Below are 14664 nucleotides of genomic sequence, written 5' to 3' on the forward strand. Positions count from 1 at the left end.
TGATGTATCCTACATAAAGCCAACCGTGTATTTGTCGCACAGGTCTTCTTGTTCTGCCCTGTACACTGGAACTGAAGAATAATAGATTTTAAGGGGTGTTAAAAGGAACAAGATGATCAATCTAGAATGGAGCTGTACTAGAACAGAGGAGAGATACAGATGTTCAGTAGTAGACAATGTCCTTTCTGAGGAGTTTTGTAAGTTTAAATTACACATTTCTTCGAATAGGACTGAAAGAACATCTTTGAAATGTACTTATATGTGGAGGCCAGAATATGTAGGTTTTTTTCTTTTATTCATTTGAAAGTATGCCTTTAATTAGCCTGAGGGGATTCAACTGAAGAAGTCATGATATGAGTTTTTGGGGTGTGGCAGCCTTAAGAGCCAACATTTATTTTCGTAGAAATGGTAGTGAACATACAATGGTAGTGAATGTACAGAACAACGTCTCTGTAAAAGTGGGCGAGTCAAAATGTGAAAACGGTCTGAAATTAAGATTCAATGAGCAGGAGCCTAAACCGGCTCCTGGGTGTCGGCATCACCACTGGGCACACAACAGGCAGAACGTTTAAGTGTGTCTCTCCTGCAGAAGTTATATTTGCGCTGTTTTGTGTACCTGCAAAACACTGCAAATATAACTTCAACGGGAGACACCTTAACTGTTTGCCCGTTATCTATGATCCATTATGTTTAAATGTGTCCCGATTCTTCTTTATTATCATTCTCAAATACTCAGTTAATTTGACATATGCATGTTTGTGAGGTATCAGTTGGCTTGGCAAGTCAAACATAGCTCTAGGTAGCTGCCACTTCAAGCTAACCAGGCTCTCCTAGGCTAGAAGTGGAAGCTAAATAACGTCCAGCAGTTTTGAACTATGGAAAATGAATCAAAGTGATTGGGTGGAAACAGGTGATCATTGGAAGGCAGAATAGCAAGGTAATGAACTGTCGAAGTCGATCGGTTCGTATTTTACATCAAATTATTGGTCTGTGTCTTATTACTCCATCCCTTTGTGGGTACAGTTGCTGTGCCGTGAAACAAAGGAAAGGGCAAGGAGAGGATATATGCAGCTCTGAAGGGGAAGCATTTCAGTGCATAGCGACAAGGAATAATTGTGGCGTTAAGCACCCATATGATACTCTCTAGAACTCCCCCCATCCTACCCCACTTGCTGCTAGATAAGAGACAACACAGACCTAGCCCCCCTTCCAGAGTGGGGGATGAGTGTGTGAGGAGGCGAGTGAGGGATGTTGTAAAACAGACCTCAAAATCAAAAGGACTCTCTGGCAACGAGGACTTCATCTTTTCTCCTTTGCGTTTCAGTTTATGCCTCTTAGCAAAACTGTACATCCGTTCGCACAGCAGAAGCCGGTACTAGAGTGGTTACAATTTCTTGGATTAGTAGGGTCGATGGTCAACAAACACCCTTTGAGTTTGCAGAATGAACAAATGTAAAATATCCTGCACTACCTTTGCCTGTTCAGAGTTTCACCACTGGTAAAATAGAAAAGATCAGTAGTCTGGCAGCGGGCACCTTCTACCTTCAGCACCAAGAAGAAGCTCCTATCAAAGCAGTCAGGTGCACCAAGAACACAATAAGAATTACTGTGCATCAAGTGCCTGAATGAGGGGTGTGGAGGGAGAGACAAAGAACAAAAACCACAAAGGGTGAGAACCAGCAGGAGAATAGCATGTGGGCTGCATTAAACAAGTGAGTTGTAGTGTGGTACTTGCATAGCCGCCATCCGTGATTCCTCCAAGCAATGAAAACAAGAGAATGTTTTGCTAGGTTGATGGAGGGCAACCAATCGAGGTGAGGAGAGGGGAATGGCAAGCAAGTACAAGGGCAGGTATGGGTGATGCAAGGGTGGAAACAGAGTCAGACTATGTGTACTATAGAGATCGTTCACTCACGTAGCTTGGCATGGATGGAAGGAGTTTTGGTCATGAGATAAGGCCCTCTTTTCTCCACTCGATCAAAAGAAAGCCCAAACTTCCTGGTGTCTCCAGCTGCCTGTTTAAGAAAATAAATAGATCATGGCGTGTGTGCACATAAAAGAACCTGTAACTGCAGCAGGACCCTGCAAATATTAACCAATAGACACAACTTGGAACTGTTAAGCAATGCCTGGAGATTAAACTTGCATAATATACAATATGGTAAGAATTGGCTCCAGGACACAAGATGGGTACAGTGTCAAATTGAAAGAAGCTTGTATTACGAACGTACTTTAAAGCACGGGTACACATAAGGGGCAAGTTGCACACTGCAGTAGGAATTGCAAACTACACAGAGAAATTATACATCAACATTGAACTCGTATGCTAAAATGTACAATAAAAGATGCATCAGCACAGCAAACAGATACCTTAGACATACAATAGCAGTAGTCTACACAGGCAAAACATGCCCAGCAGCACACAGAATCAAAGCAGTAGTATTGCATATTTGCCTAACACACAGGTCACCCCAAACCTTAACAACATAAGCGAAAAACAGCGCAGGTTGCCACTTCCTTTACATCACAAGCATATTCCCTACACTACCTCTATTCTGCCACTGGATAATTTTAGTTCAGGTACCTTGTCAATCCCCGAATAGTAGATAACTATAGTCGTCCCTCTTTATTAAGAGTATAATCAAAGTCTGGCTGTCCAGACATGATCTCCTCGCCATGCATAGGCAAACAAAACTGCCCTCCGACCTAACCCAGGAGAAGACCTCGACTGCTACAGAAACCTAGAGATCTTCAAGGTTCTCAAACTAAACAGATCGCAAATTAGGGCTAGGATTCTGGGTTTTAAGACCAAAGCAAATTCATGTAATTCCAGATTCAACCCCACCCCAAATAGTCAGTCTTTTGAATATTAAAGGTATTGGTCATGGAAGGAACATGGATACAGAAAAGCACACAAGAGCTATATCCACTGTCACCCAGAAGGAATGTCATTACTATTCTCATGGAGAAACCCTCAGGATCTGCATATTCAACTTTGAAGTCTTAGCTTGTTTAAGTCAAATCTGTACCAGAATAAACTCTTGTTATACTCATCTACCAACACCACTTTAGTAAGTATAAATGGAAATAGTTAGGTATTTAAATATGAACGTTGCCCCCTTGCCCTGTATCTGCTCATCTACTGGCCTTGAGAAGAACCAACACTTCCAAACACATTCGTTCTGCCTGAGACAGAGATTAAAGCAAAATATAGAATCTACAGAATGTATAGAATGAAATGGGGAATATTGCCACCGGATCATATTTGCTGACCAAGCCCAGAGGTGCGTTGTAAAGAATTTTAATCTCACGTTCAACTCATTTTAAGACTAAGAAAATACATGACACCAAAACACTTTGGGCCTCATTTCCGAAGTCCCCAGAGTGTAAACAGAAGTGTTCAAACTTGGCATATAAGCGTTTTAAATGCTTTTAGTCAAGCTCTGGGGAATTCATTTTTGGAGGGAAAGTGGGATCACAGAATAGAATTAACTAACCCGGTTGGCCTTAGTTAGTACAAACCACTTGGTTTAGACCAGCATTACATTTGAATGTTGGCATAAACTCCATGGATTCTTATGAAATTCATCTGTTTCTTGTACCTGCTAAAAGCAGACGGTTTCCTTAGGAATTCATTGTAAATGCCTCGCACAATCATTAATTAGCATTTACACTCCTTTCAAAATGTAGTAGGAAAGAAAAGGGGGATGTAAGGCACATTATCCCTGTTTTATCACCCCCCTGACCCCTCCCCCAGCTATGTGCTGTGAATGAGGAAAACTGCAAGGATGGGGAGCCAATTGTAAGTATGCATAAAGGTTGGCAGTCCCCTGTATGCAATGAAAACATTTTTTAAATTAAGACCCTTGCCATTCAACTTCCCTAACTGAATTAAGAGATCTGTCAATCGCTAGAATGCACCAAGATCTATGAAGGTGTGGTTTTGAAGGTAGTAATGAGGCTGCGAGTGTTCAGCTAGAACATTACTTGGAATTGTAGCCTTATCACAGCATTTGTGTAAGGGATCAAAGCAGGGCTTTTTTCAGCCCAACAATAACTGTAATTGTTTCACATGAGATCCCATCTCCTTGTTCATACCCCATGGTATATCTCTTCTTTTATACGTGTGATGAATGGTGACTTGTTGGGTTTTTCACACACATTCAACAGACTGCAAACTCACCAGGGAGCAATGACTCCCTGGATAGATTCTTTTAGTTAGCCAACCAACAAATGTTCTTAAAATGAATAAGGTCAGTTCTGGTGCGGGATGGTTGCTATACTGGTCCCTTTACCCTTAAGCACCCAACAGGTTTATTGTTGGCTTACTGCTGGAACATTCGAGAAACTAGCACTTTTTAAACTTGGCCTAAGGATATTAGATGTCAGCACACTTTTCTACACAGTTCTATCACTAAAATAACAAGCATTTACACCTGTAATGTAGGGCATCTTTACATTCATAAAATTATAAGAATACATTCAGAATGCGCTCACATGTCTTTAGTATTTCTGTATATTTATTTTCCCATGGTGAGAATAGGAGCTTTAAAAATAGTTTAGTCAAATAACTCCCAACACTAGCAATAATGTACTTTTAATACTAGCACCCCAATTGTCTCGTATTCACTTACAGGAATCTAAAGCAGACAGACAATGACCAATGTGTATAGCTATCTAAAATATGGCACAGTGAAACTAAAGATACACCAACAGTAGTGTTGCCATGATAGGCTGCAAGCAGGCATGTGATGTTATTTCAGTCACTACAAACCCCTCCAACCAGTGATCTTCAAACTGTGGGGCTTGCCCCATTAGGGGGGCCCAAAGCATGTCCAGGCGGGTGCCGTGGCTGGTAAAAAGGGATTCTAGTGACAGCTTTTAATAGAAAATGTAAACAGATATGCATCGGAGAGTGCCTGGCAACAATATTTGTACACAGGCAGTGGGGGAGTGGGGGGGGCATCCATTTAATGTTTTTACTTAATGGGTGGGGTCAGCACAAAAAACAGAAACCTGATCATCAAATTGCCATGGCTACTAAAAGGTGAAATCCTAAAAGCAGTCAAAAGCCAAAGACAGTTGAAAATCAATAACTCCCCCCATTGGATTCCCCTCTCCCATCCACCAATGCATGTATGAGATCACTTATCCTGGCCAGAACAAGTAAAAGGCAGAGCAAAGGTTTTGAAATTCACAATGCCCAAACTTGTATTTATTTATATACAGGAACAACAATGCTCTTTTGAACACAAAAGAAAATACAATAGATAAGAAACAATAGATAAGAAATCAGATTTGACTGTAAACAGTGAGCTTGAGGGACATTCTGACCAGGTTGTCGAGGGGAGTAAATGGAACAGTCACCGGGGGACAATACATAAGTGGACATATATAGATTAAGGACAACTAACATTGGACATTTTGAAGTGTAGGTAGGCGGTATGGCCAGCTGTGCTTGGGATATGACCATGATGGGTGAAGTGCTAGAGTGGAGGCAGAGAAAGTGAGCGACAGAGTCAGGTGACAGGCGAGGGATAAATGTTAGCTAGCAGGGAGATGAGAGAGAGGTTAAGAGGGTAACTCAGGCGAGCAGGTAGGCATTTAGTTTTGTTTTGAACAAATCCATGTGGACTGTTTCTCAGATGTCCATGGGAAGAGAATTATGTGCAAGTGGAGCAAAAAGAGAGAAAGAGGAAAAGCGAGACGAAGCACTGGGAGGGCGAGGAGCCACAAGGGTAGTTGAAGAGGCAGAGCAGGGATTACAAGAAGGCTTGTGGAGGAGGATAGATAAGTGGTGCCTTACCGTGGATAGTTTTGTGAACCAGGAGAAGAAATGTAGGCGTGAAGTGAGGGAGTTAAAGAGAGACCGAGTAGCAAAGTTAATGATCTTGTCGAGAGAACAGAAAGCATAATTGGGGAGACCAAAGAGGATACTCGGACAGTAGTCCAGTTTAGAGAAAACAAGTGAACAAGATATGCTTGGCAGTGTTGAAAGGAAGGAGGTGCCTGATATGCCTAACATTGAGGAGGTTGAGGCGAGCTTCTGTTCTAGTTTTGGAGATGAAAGTAGAGAAGGTGTGAGAAGGGTCATTGATGACGCTGAGGTTTCTAGCTGAAGAAGAGTAGGGGAGAGTTTCAGGTGGGAACTGGATAGGCACAGGAAGAGGAGATGAGAGGGAGCTTTTGGCCAGGAAGAAGAGCACCGCTGTTTTGGTAGAGTTTTACATCAGAGAGTGCGAAGCCATTCAATATTTAATGGCAGAGAAACAGTTGGACATTTTAATAGAGAGATCAGATGAGAGTTCAGGAAAAGAGAAGATTTGGGTGTCATCCGCAAAACAGTTGTTACAAGAACCCAAAGGAGGAGATTATTAGTGCCCCAAGAGCAAAGGTGTAGGGTGGAAAGGGCAGCGGACCCAAGACACAGTCTTGTGGAACACCCAACAGTTAAGAGGAGTGAGTTGAGAGGTGTTGCTGCTCCAGGAGACAGAATTGGTAAGGTAGGATTCAATCCAGGAAAGGGCAAGGGCTTGTCCGCGAATCCCAAAAATAAATGTCTGTCTTTTCTCCCCCCGCACCCCCACCGCCCTCCTTACCTTGCGTCAGTACTCTTTGCTGTGTCCCGCCGACTTGCTGTGTCCCTGCAACGCCTGTTCCCCTTCACTTACGTGATCAGGAACCGGCGCTGCAGGGTCCTTTCCTTTTTTAAAAAACTTTTTGGGGAATCGGCTGCGGGGGACACCCCCGCAATCCTGCTCACAATATAGTGCACAAGGGTGTGGGCGACACCCCCGCAGCCCTTGGCACCAAATGGTGGATTTGGTCAAACTTTTCAGCCGTTCGGAATTTTCGAACGGCCGAAATTCGGTCAAATCTCACATTCAGGCTTTTATTTACAGGCTTTTTTGACGTGTCCAAAATAAAGATACGTCCACTGTTGCATCAAAAAACCCAACCCTAGCCATCACACTGACAACTAACAACTCAATATAAAGTGCAGTGTTGGGAGCTCCGTTTTGCTGCCCGACTACCTCGTTGTGGAAGGAAGTTGCTTTTCCCTTCATAGACCCAGCACAGGTCGCGGAGCGACGCGGAGCGACGCTGAGTGTTGGCAGTGTTGGGAGCTCTGTTTTGCTGCCCGACTACCTCGTTGTGGAAGGAAGTTGCTTTTCCGTTCATAGACCCAGCACAAGTCGCGGAGCAACGCGGAGTGACGCTGAGTGTTGGGAGCTCTGTTTTGCTGCCCGACTACCTCGTTGTGGAAGGAAGTTGCTTTTCCCTTCATAGACCCAGCACAGGTCGCAGAGCGACGCGGAGTGACGCTGAGTGTTGGCAGTGTTGGGAGCTCTGTTTTGCTGCCCGACTACCTCGTTGTGGAAGGAAGTTGCTTTTCCCTTCATAGACCCAGCACAGGACGCTGAGTGTTGGCAGTGTTGGGAGCTCTGTTTTGCTGCCCGACTACCTCGTTGTGGAAGGAAGTTGCTTTTCCCCTTCATAGACCCAGCACAGGTCGCGGAGCGACGCGGAGTGACGCTGAGTGTTGGCAGTGTTGCCTGGGGTGCCTGGGGCGCCTGGGGAGCTGGGAGCCTCCACGGCCCCCGCCCTCGCATCTGTGCCGAACTCCGCTCGCTTCTCCTCGGATCAGCTCCAATCGTGTTTTACGCCTGAACGCGCCCCTCAGTGTATTTATTTTTAACTTTTTTTTTTCTCTCCGTGATCCCTATGACTTCTGTGGAGTACACCTTAGACCCTGGCCCCTCGGGGATCAACATGGAAGATGCTGTGGTGTATCAAGGAGAAGAAGGTGCCACTCACCCGCTCACACGGCGGCAACGACGCTTCCTGGTTGCAGGCGGCTGCGCTCCCACTGACCCGCGCTTGGACCTAACAGTAAGCCGTTTTAAGTTCCGTAAAAAGAATTGTGCTTCTTCTACTTCTATAGACTCTGAGAACTATTTTGATTGTCAGGACAGCACTTTAGCCACGTGCAGTACTGACTTATATCCACTAGCATCGCCAACTCCACCGCATCCGACTACATCAAAAACATTACAAACAGAGCCCAACATAACCTATGCGGCGAAGGAGGGAGAGTCCGCTGTGGTTGAAGATGCTCTTGCGGCATCTTTGGACTCTGCAATCGATAGTTGTGCATGTACAAACACCCGGTTGGATAACACAATAGTTAATGTCGAGAAAGGTAATGAATTGCTGATCACTAAGACTCTTTCATGCACGGCCGGAACGGTAATTGACCTTGACAAAGCCGCACAAGAGATGAGTATTGCTGTCGGCGATACCACTAGCGGAGACATGACCAACTGCATAGACCCTACAGACAGTGCTAGTGGTATGGCCAGTGATGTTTGTGAACCTAGCGATAAATGGCTTGTCGGATCTCAGCATAGCCCCAATAAAGTCCTCAAGTTTGCTGAACGAAAAACTGGCGAGATCGTGGCCCACAGTGAGCACTTTAGAAAAGCACCATTAATGGATGTTGCACTCGGGGAAATAGCTCTGATGACATGGCCTCGTCCTGGATCAGCTTCGGACCGCTCGCCCTGCGTCAGGATGAGTTGTGACCGACGCAGCCCGCTGGCCCTAGTAGACATGAGCCGCGTAGATCTCAGAACGGAAATATCATCGACTGGATCCCGCAACCCCTCGGAACAAGTGAAGCCGATGGAGGTATTCTCGCCCTGTGAGGAGAACGTCTGCAGTCTCCCAGCTGGCCCGCTAAGCCCAAATGAACTTCCTAAACCTTGGTTAAAACCAGTGACGAAAAGGAAACGTCTAGAATCCATCAATGATGATTATAGTGACCTACTTATTACATCACAAAAAAGGCTCGCCGAGGAAAAGGAGCTAGCTGGCTCTCTTTTCACTGGACTTGAAACCTATTGTCCATCATCTGTGGTAGATATACAGCCAGATGCTCCTTCCAAGAAAAGATCGAATTTACGTAAGAAAAAATCTAGATTCTCTCGAATAAGATCTCAGAAAAGTAACAAACAGAATAGCCAAACGCTAAACATGGCAGAACTTCTGGCTAAAGAAATCACGAGAGAACTAAACACACTCATAATGGCTGCTCATACAATTTCCATGTCGCCATATATCAAACTATACGAACAGCTGAATGAGAATATTAAAGATCAAACAACTCTCATAGCTCTGTTGAACTCGAAAATTATCAATGTGGATCAAGATTTAAATTGGATGAAACAAACTTGGACTGATGACCATCTAAGAGCTGATGCATATATTAAGACCATTGTGGAACAAACCAAAAATAGTGCGATGGACAAACGACTGTTCGCCGAAGTAGCTCGAGAAGCCATAACACTACTGCAACAACATAAATTAAATCCCACTCTTAAATCAATGATACCTAAAGAGATCATAGTGCAGAATGATGATAAAGCAAAGGAACCTGCTGTGATTAATACAATAGACTATGAGACCCAAATCATGGTCCCAGATACTAGTTTAAATGCAGAGATAATCACGCAAGAGACGAGGTGTGAAAAAAGAAGTGCTAATGTTCCCCCGAGGAAATGTACACAAAAATCAAAACGATCACGAGAAGCCGTCATCTGCATAAATGAGAGCAACAGAATCTGTAGTAGCGAAAAAACGATTACGCTCACCAGACAGCTAAAAGATGTTCCACAAAGGTGCGAAGTAAATAAGAAATCATACCTACGTCAAACGCAGGACACTCCCTCGGACAGAGATGAGGACTTAACGTCAGCAAATTCTGCAAGCAAGTGTATAATGGACGTTGCTGTTTCAGCTTCTCAATCAGAACAAGGCGTCAATGAGCCTGAGAACCAGGATCCCATGAACTCTATACTTGTGACTGAGGGACCTGGTGTGACAGTCTCTCCTGTCAAGCCAAATTCAATACAAAAAGAGATGTTCCCAATATTTGAATGAAAAAAAAAAATAGATGCAGCACTAAATAATAAAGTCAGAGACACGATGATTGAGAAAAAATCCAAAAATAAGAAAAAAAGAAAAAATCCATGTAGATCGAGTGTACAATCATTTTTAAGGAACATCAAAGGGCTTTGTTCTACTATAAACATCAAGCAAGTGGATGAAACTGGCGCTAAGGCTAATCTATGCACAGTGAAGAATTCCATACCAGCTGAGCAACTAAACCCAAAAGAAGCACCAAACGACCAACCTTTTGGAATTGTGAGCATTTCTGAAGAGCTTTTAGATCTCTCAACATATGAGCTTCGTGAAAGTGATCAAGATGATTGGATTGAGATTCCTGAATCGGCCATGTCTGAGGATCGGCTCCCCTCAGACGCCATAATCAACATTGACCTCAATATGGGAAAAAAAGATCAAGCACTCCCTAAATCGAAGATTCTTGCAAAGCAGCCAGCTAGTAGAACCATTCCATCCTCCAAACCTGGTTGCTCAGATCTTGAGACATATGCACATCAACAAAGAGACACTAACAGCGATTCTCCCAAACACTATGGCATAATCTTACCTGCCTTAGAGGATGTCTCCTCTGAATGTATGACAATTGAGGCTAAAAGAGCGCTAACTTTAGCCACCAAGAAACCCGCACAGTCTGAGGTAAACCATAACTCGAGTAACTCGGACTTGTGGAAATATGAGCGAAACCTTGAGATCTTGGAGGCCAAAATGGCGCTAATGGATAAAGGATTAACTGAACCTAATCCGATAAGAGAAGTTGATCCTAAAGTAGGATCTCCCCATAATCTTAAACTTCCTTTGGAACAGTCTTCAAAAGCCCCATCATCGTTACAAAAGAGTCAATGGATTCTGCAAAAACCGACATACCCGAAAGTACAGCATAATGCACGAGCAAGCGACGCTGATGGCTCTGAATATAGCCTACAAGCTCGAAGATCTAAGAAAATGGGGAAATATCTGTTGCGCCTAGAACGCATAGTGAGAGAAAAAGATGGCCTTCTCTTAAACAGGAATAATGTGATGAAGCTACTACATCATATTACACAACTAAGAACTGTGGCTTCTGATGACATCCTAATAGTAGAATTTGAGGACGAGAAAAATAATGACTGCGTGATCCTACATATAGCTTCTAAAATTATCTGTGATTCACTATTAGACACTGGAACCATTCTTAACTCTATGGGGTTTGATATACATGAAATACAAAATTCACAGAAGGCAGATCAACCGATGAACAAGGGACTGGTACTAGCTTATAATCCTGAAACTGACAATAAAAGTGTGCAATGTGTCGAAGAACAATACTCAAGAAACAAAAATGTCCCTTCAAAGAGCCACATCATTAACAAAACACACATTTCAGAAACAGAGCTAGCCGGAGTATCGACTGAGCAGATGTACTCCAAAATGAAGAAAACCATCAATCCACAAAGGGAAGACATGGATTGGTCATGGGTTGCTAAAACTATCAACAACACAAAACATAGCTAATGCCCAAAGATCAAGGAGACTGGCAATATATGCATCGCTTCATGGAACACACGTGGGCATTCACATCTCTTTGAAAATACATCCAATGAATTGATGGACATAGACTTGCTCTGTTTGTAAGAGACTTGGCTACTGGAACCACCAGTAGCAGACGGCTTTGAGATAGCCTTCAACAGAGCAATTAAAGGGAAAAAAGGCCGACCCATGTCAGGAATGGTAACGCTCGCAAAAGTAAAAAGTGGTATACGTATCTTATCTCATACTATTGTGTCACCATATATACAAGTGTGCAAAGTGAAACTTCCAGAGAGATACGTGAACATAGATAATTTACTAATACTGATTAATATATATTGGCAACATGCAGCAATATTATTAGACAACTTCATGGAAACCATTTCAGAACTAATTTGTAATATCAAAAAGAATGAAAAGGATACAAACATCTTAGTATGTGGAGACCTAAACATAAATTGTCTGTCTATTATAAATGACTCCCTTGAAGAAAAAATAACCAATGGTGAACAGGCAGCTAGGCGATGGATGCAAGAAATGAAAGTTTGGAACTTACAGTTGTTGAATGGTAACACGCCAGGGGACATTCCCGCCCATTCAACCTGGCGAAGACTTTGGCAAAGTTCGACAATTGACTACATGTTTGTAGACGGAATCCTAAGAAGCGAGGTCTTGTCTCTCAAAATCATTGAAATGAAGGTCAGCGATCACTGCTTAGTAAAACTGTATTTGAAATTAAACAAACCTAGAAGACCAGCTGTCAATGAAGCACCGACAATTGAAGTAGGTCCTGGTCGTAACAGGCTAAGATTGAGTGAGAATAATATCATCTCACTAAGGAAATACAACAGAAATGGAACAAATTGAGTGCACCACTCTATTAGAGATATATCGGGAGAAAAAACGTACTAAGGCAAGACCGGATTTCACACAGCTCCATGCATGGGATGCAGAAGTTAATGAAAAGAAAAGAAACCTGAAAAAAGCACTGAGAATACTCAAAAACAAGTCCAATACAAATAACCAAAGCATGATAAGACATCTGAAACAAACTTATAAGAACTGGCTAATTAGCCATAAACACATCATGTTACAAAGAGATGCTGAAATTATGATGGAAGTACTTGCTAAAAGAAAGACTAGAGATTTTTGGGCCTTGCTGAATAACATCTCAACACCCCAAGAAGCCATTATGAAATCTATGATTCCGGAAGTTCAATGGGTCAGACATTCCGCAGAAACATTCAACAACAATCAACCCAATATAAGAATTTTACCATCCTCAGAGCATGAGTGGTCAATTGAAATAAAAAAAGAGGACATCTACAGAAACATTCTAAAATTAAGTACATCTAGAGCACCGGGACCAGATGGTCTAACAAATCAACACCTAAAACAACACCCAGAATTATGGGCAGATTTCTGCTACTCATTATTTCGGACCATTCTCCAGATGAAACAGATACCATCTTCCTGGCGGTGTTCCATTGTAGTACCAATTTTTAAAAAAGGTGCTCGAACTGACCCCAAGAATTACCGGCCGATAGCTCTGCTCGATGTGGTCGGCAAAATTTTTGCCTCCCAGCTCCAAATCCAACTACTACAATGGATCCAAGATTCCAAAAGATACGACCTTCGACAAACTGGATTTGTGAAAGGGGTAGGTTGCGGGCTGAATTTAACAATTCTGAACTTTCTGAAAATGGAAGCAATCCGACAAAACAGAAAGATCTATGTAGCATTTGTTGATCTATCTAGCGCTTTTGATACCATCGACCGAGAGATGCTCTGGGAAAAGATGAAGAAATGGAAGTGCCCAGATAATCGGTTTATTTATGTCTGATATTGGCGATAGTCTCGCAGATGTAAATTCCTTCCCACCGAAAATAAATGGGCAGGCAATAAGTTGGATGCTATATGCAGATGACATTGTATTACTGGACCTAACACCGATTGGACTAACTCGAGAACTAGCGGCTCTAGAGAGATATGTAGAACAAAACAAACTAAAAATCAATCCTGCAAAATCTGAAATAATAATCCTGCAAGATTTAACACGAAATAACAAACGGAATACAAAAAGCATCCCAAAGTGGAGATTGAGAAATGACATCTTAAGATGTGTGAAAAAGACAAAGTACCTTGGTGTCTGGATCAACAGTAACATAAATGACGCACCCTGGACAGAGAATGCTAAACAAAAATGTAGACAACTAGCAAGTCAAGGAGTAGTAATAAATAAAAAGTTTGGGAAATTCTCGCTACAACCAGTAATAGCCCACTATAACCAAAAAGTGATCCCATCGCTGATCTATGGGGCAGAAAGTGCCTTGGGAGTGTCTGCCACTCTATGGCCAGAACTAGAAAATCAATATTGGAGGAGAGTCTTGCATTTACAGAAAGGAATCTCGAGTGCATGTGTGAGATATGAACTTAATTTAAAGGAGAGTTCCGGGACTTTTTTTTTATTGTCCCTACGGGTCGGCCATGTGTTTGTAAGCATAAATCGGTAGATCGTAGGAAACTTTCCTATGGACCTTACCCGACTTTTCGCCCCTTATCGCACTCGAAATCAGCCTCCATTTTGTGATAATCCTATCATTCCGCCGCATCGACCTGGCTCACCTGCCTTTGCGGCACTAAATCAAATCCCCCGCCCCTGAGCCTGACATCAGCAGACGCGTACTGCCCATTTCAAGCACGTCTCGTGTCAACAATCGCTGCGCCTCAGCTATTGACGTGTTGCCATGGAAATGGCAGGACGCCTCTTTCCCCAATAAGTATAAACAGACCGTTTCACAACATACAGCAGCAGATTTTCGATTCCATTCCTCTCTCTGTGTTACTTTGAGTATTCTGTGACTCGTTTCAGTGCTCTGGTCAGCTACCTTCGCCGCTTGTAGCCCGTGTGAACAGATACCAGTACCACCGCTATAAATTATTTTACTATCTTTACCGCACAATGGCCACAATAATGCCGTATATGTACGAGCCCGAGTACACCGAGGAAGAACTACTGGAAAGGCAAGCACGCGAAAACGATGGGGATTCGGACGGCAGTTGGGAGGACCAGTCAACGGATGAAGAGCCTGGACCATGTCGCATGGACGGCGTCTCCACCTGGTGCACGTGCAATCGGTGCGAGCTAATGCCAACTGAGGAGGAGAACTGCTGCTGCCGTGAAAATTCCGG

The 14664-nt window shown here is 43.2% G+C and overlaps 1 protein-coding gene across 1 annotated transcript in view; it reads right to left on the minus strand.

Annotated features, from left to right (window-relative positions):
• The window catches only part of FAM219B (family with sequence similarity 219 member B), a 181710-nt gene that overhangs the window by 138124 nt on the left and 28922 nt on the right, over positions 1 to 14664 (minus strand). Inside the window, exon 2 of the mRNA XM_069624516.1 lies at positions 1916 to 2015. Within this exon, the coding sequence (XP_069480617.1) occupies positions 1916 to 2015 (100 nt within the window). The remainder of the gene's footprint in view (positions 1 to 1915; positions 2016 to 14664) is intronic.

This window comes from Ambystoma mexicanum, chromosome 11 (assembly GCF_040938575.1).
Source record: "Ambystoma mexicanum isolate Mex_15411 chromosome 11, UKY_AmexF1_1, whole genome shotgun sequence".
NCBI classification, from domain to species: Eukaryota; Metazoa; Chordata; class Amphibia; order Caudata; family Ambystomatidae; genus Ambystoma; species Ambystoma mexicanum.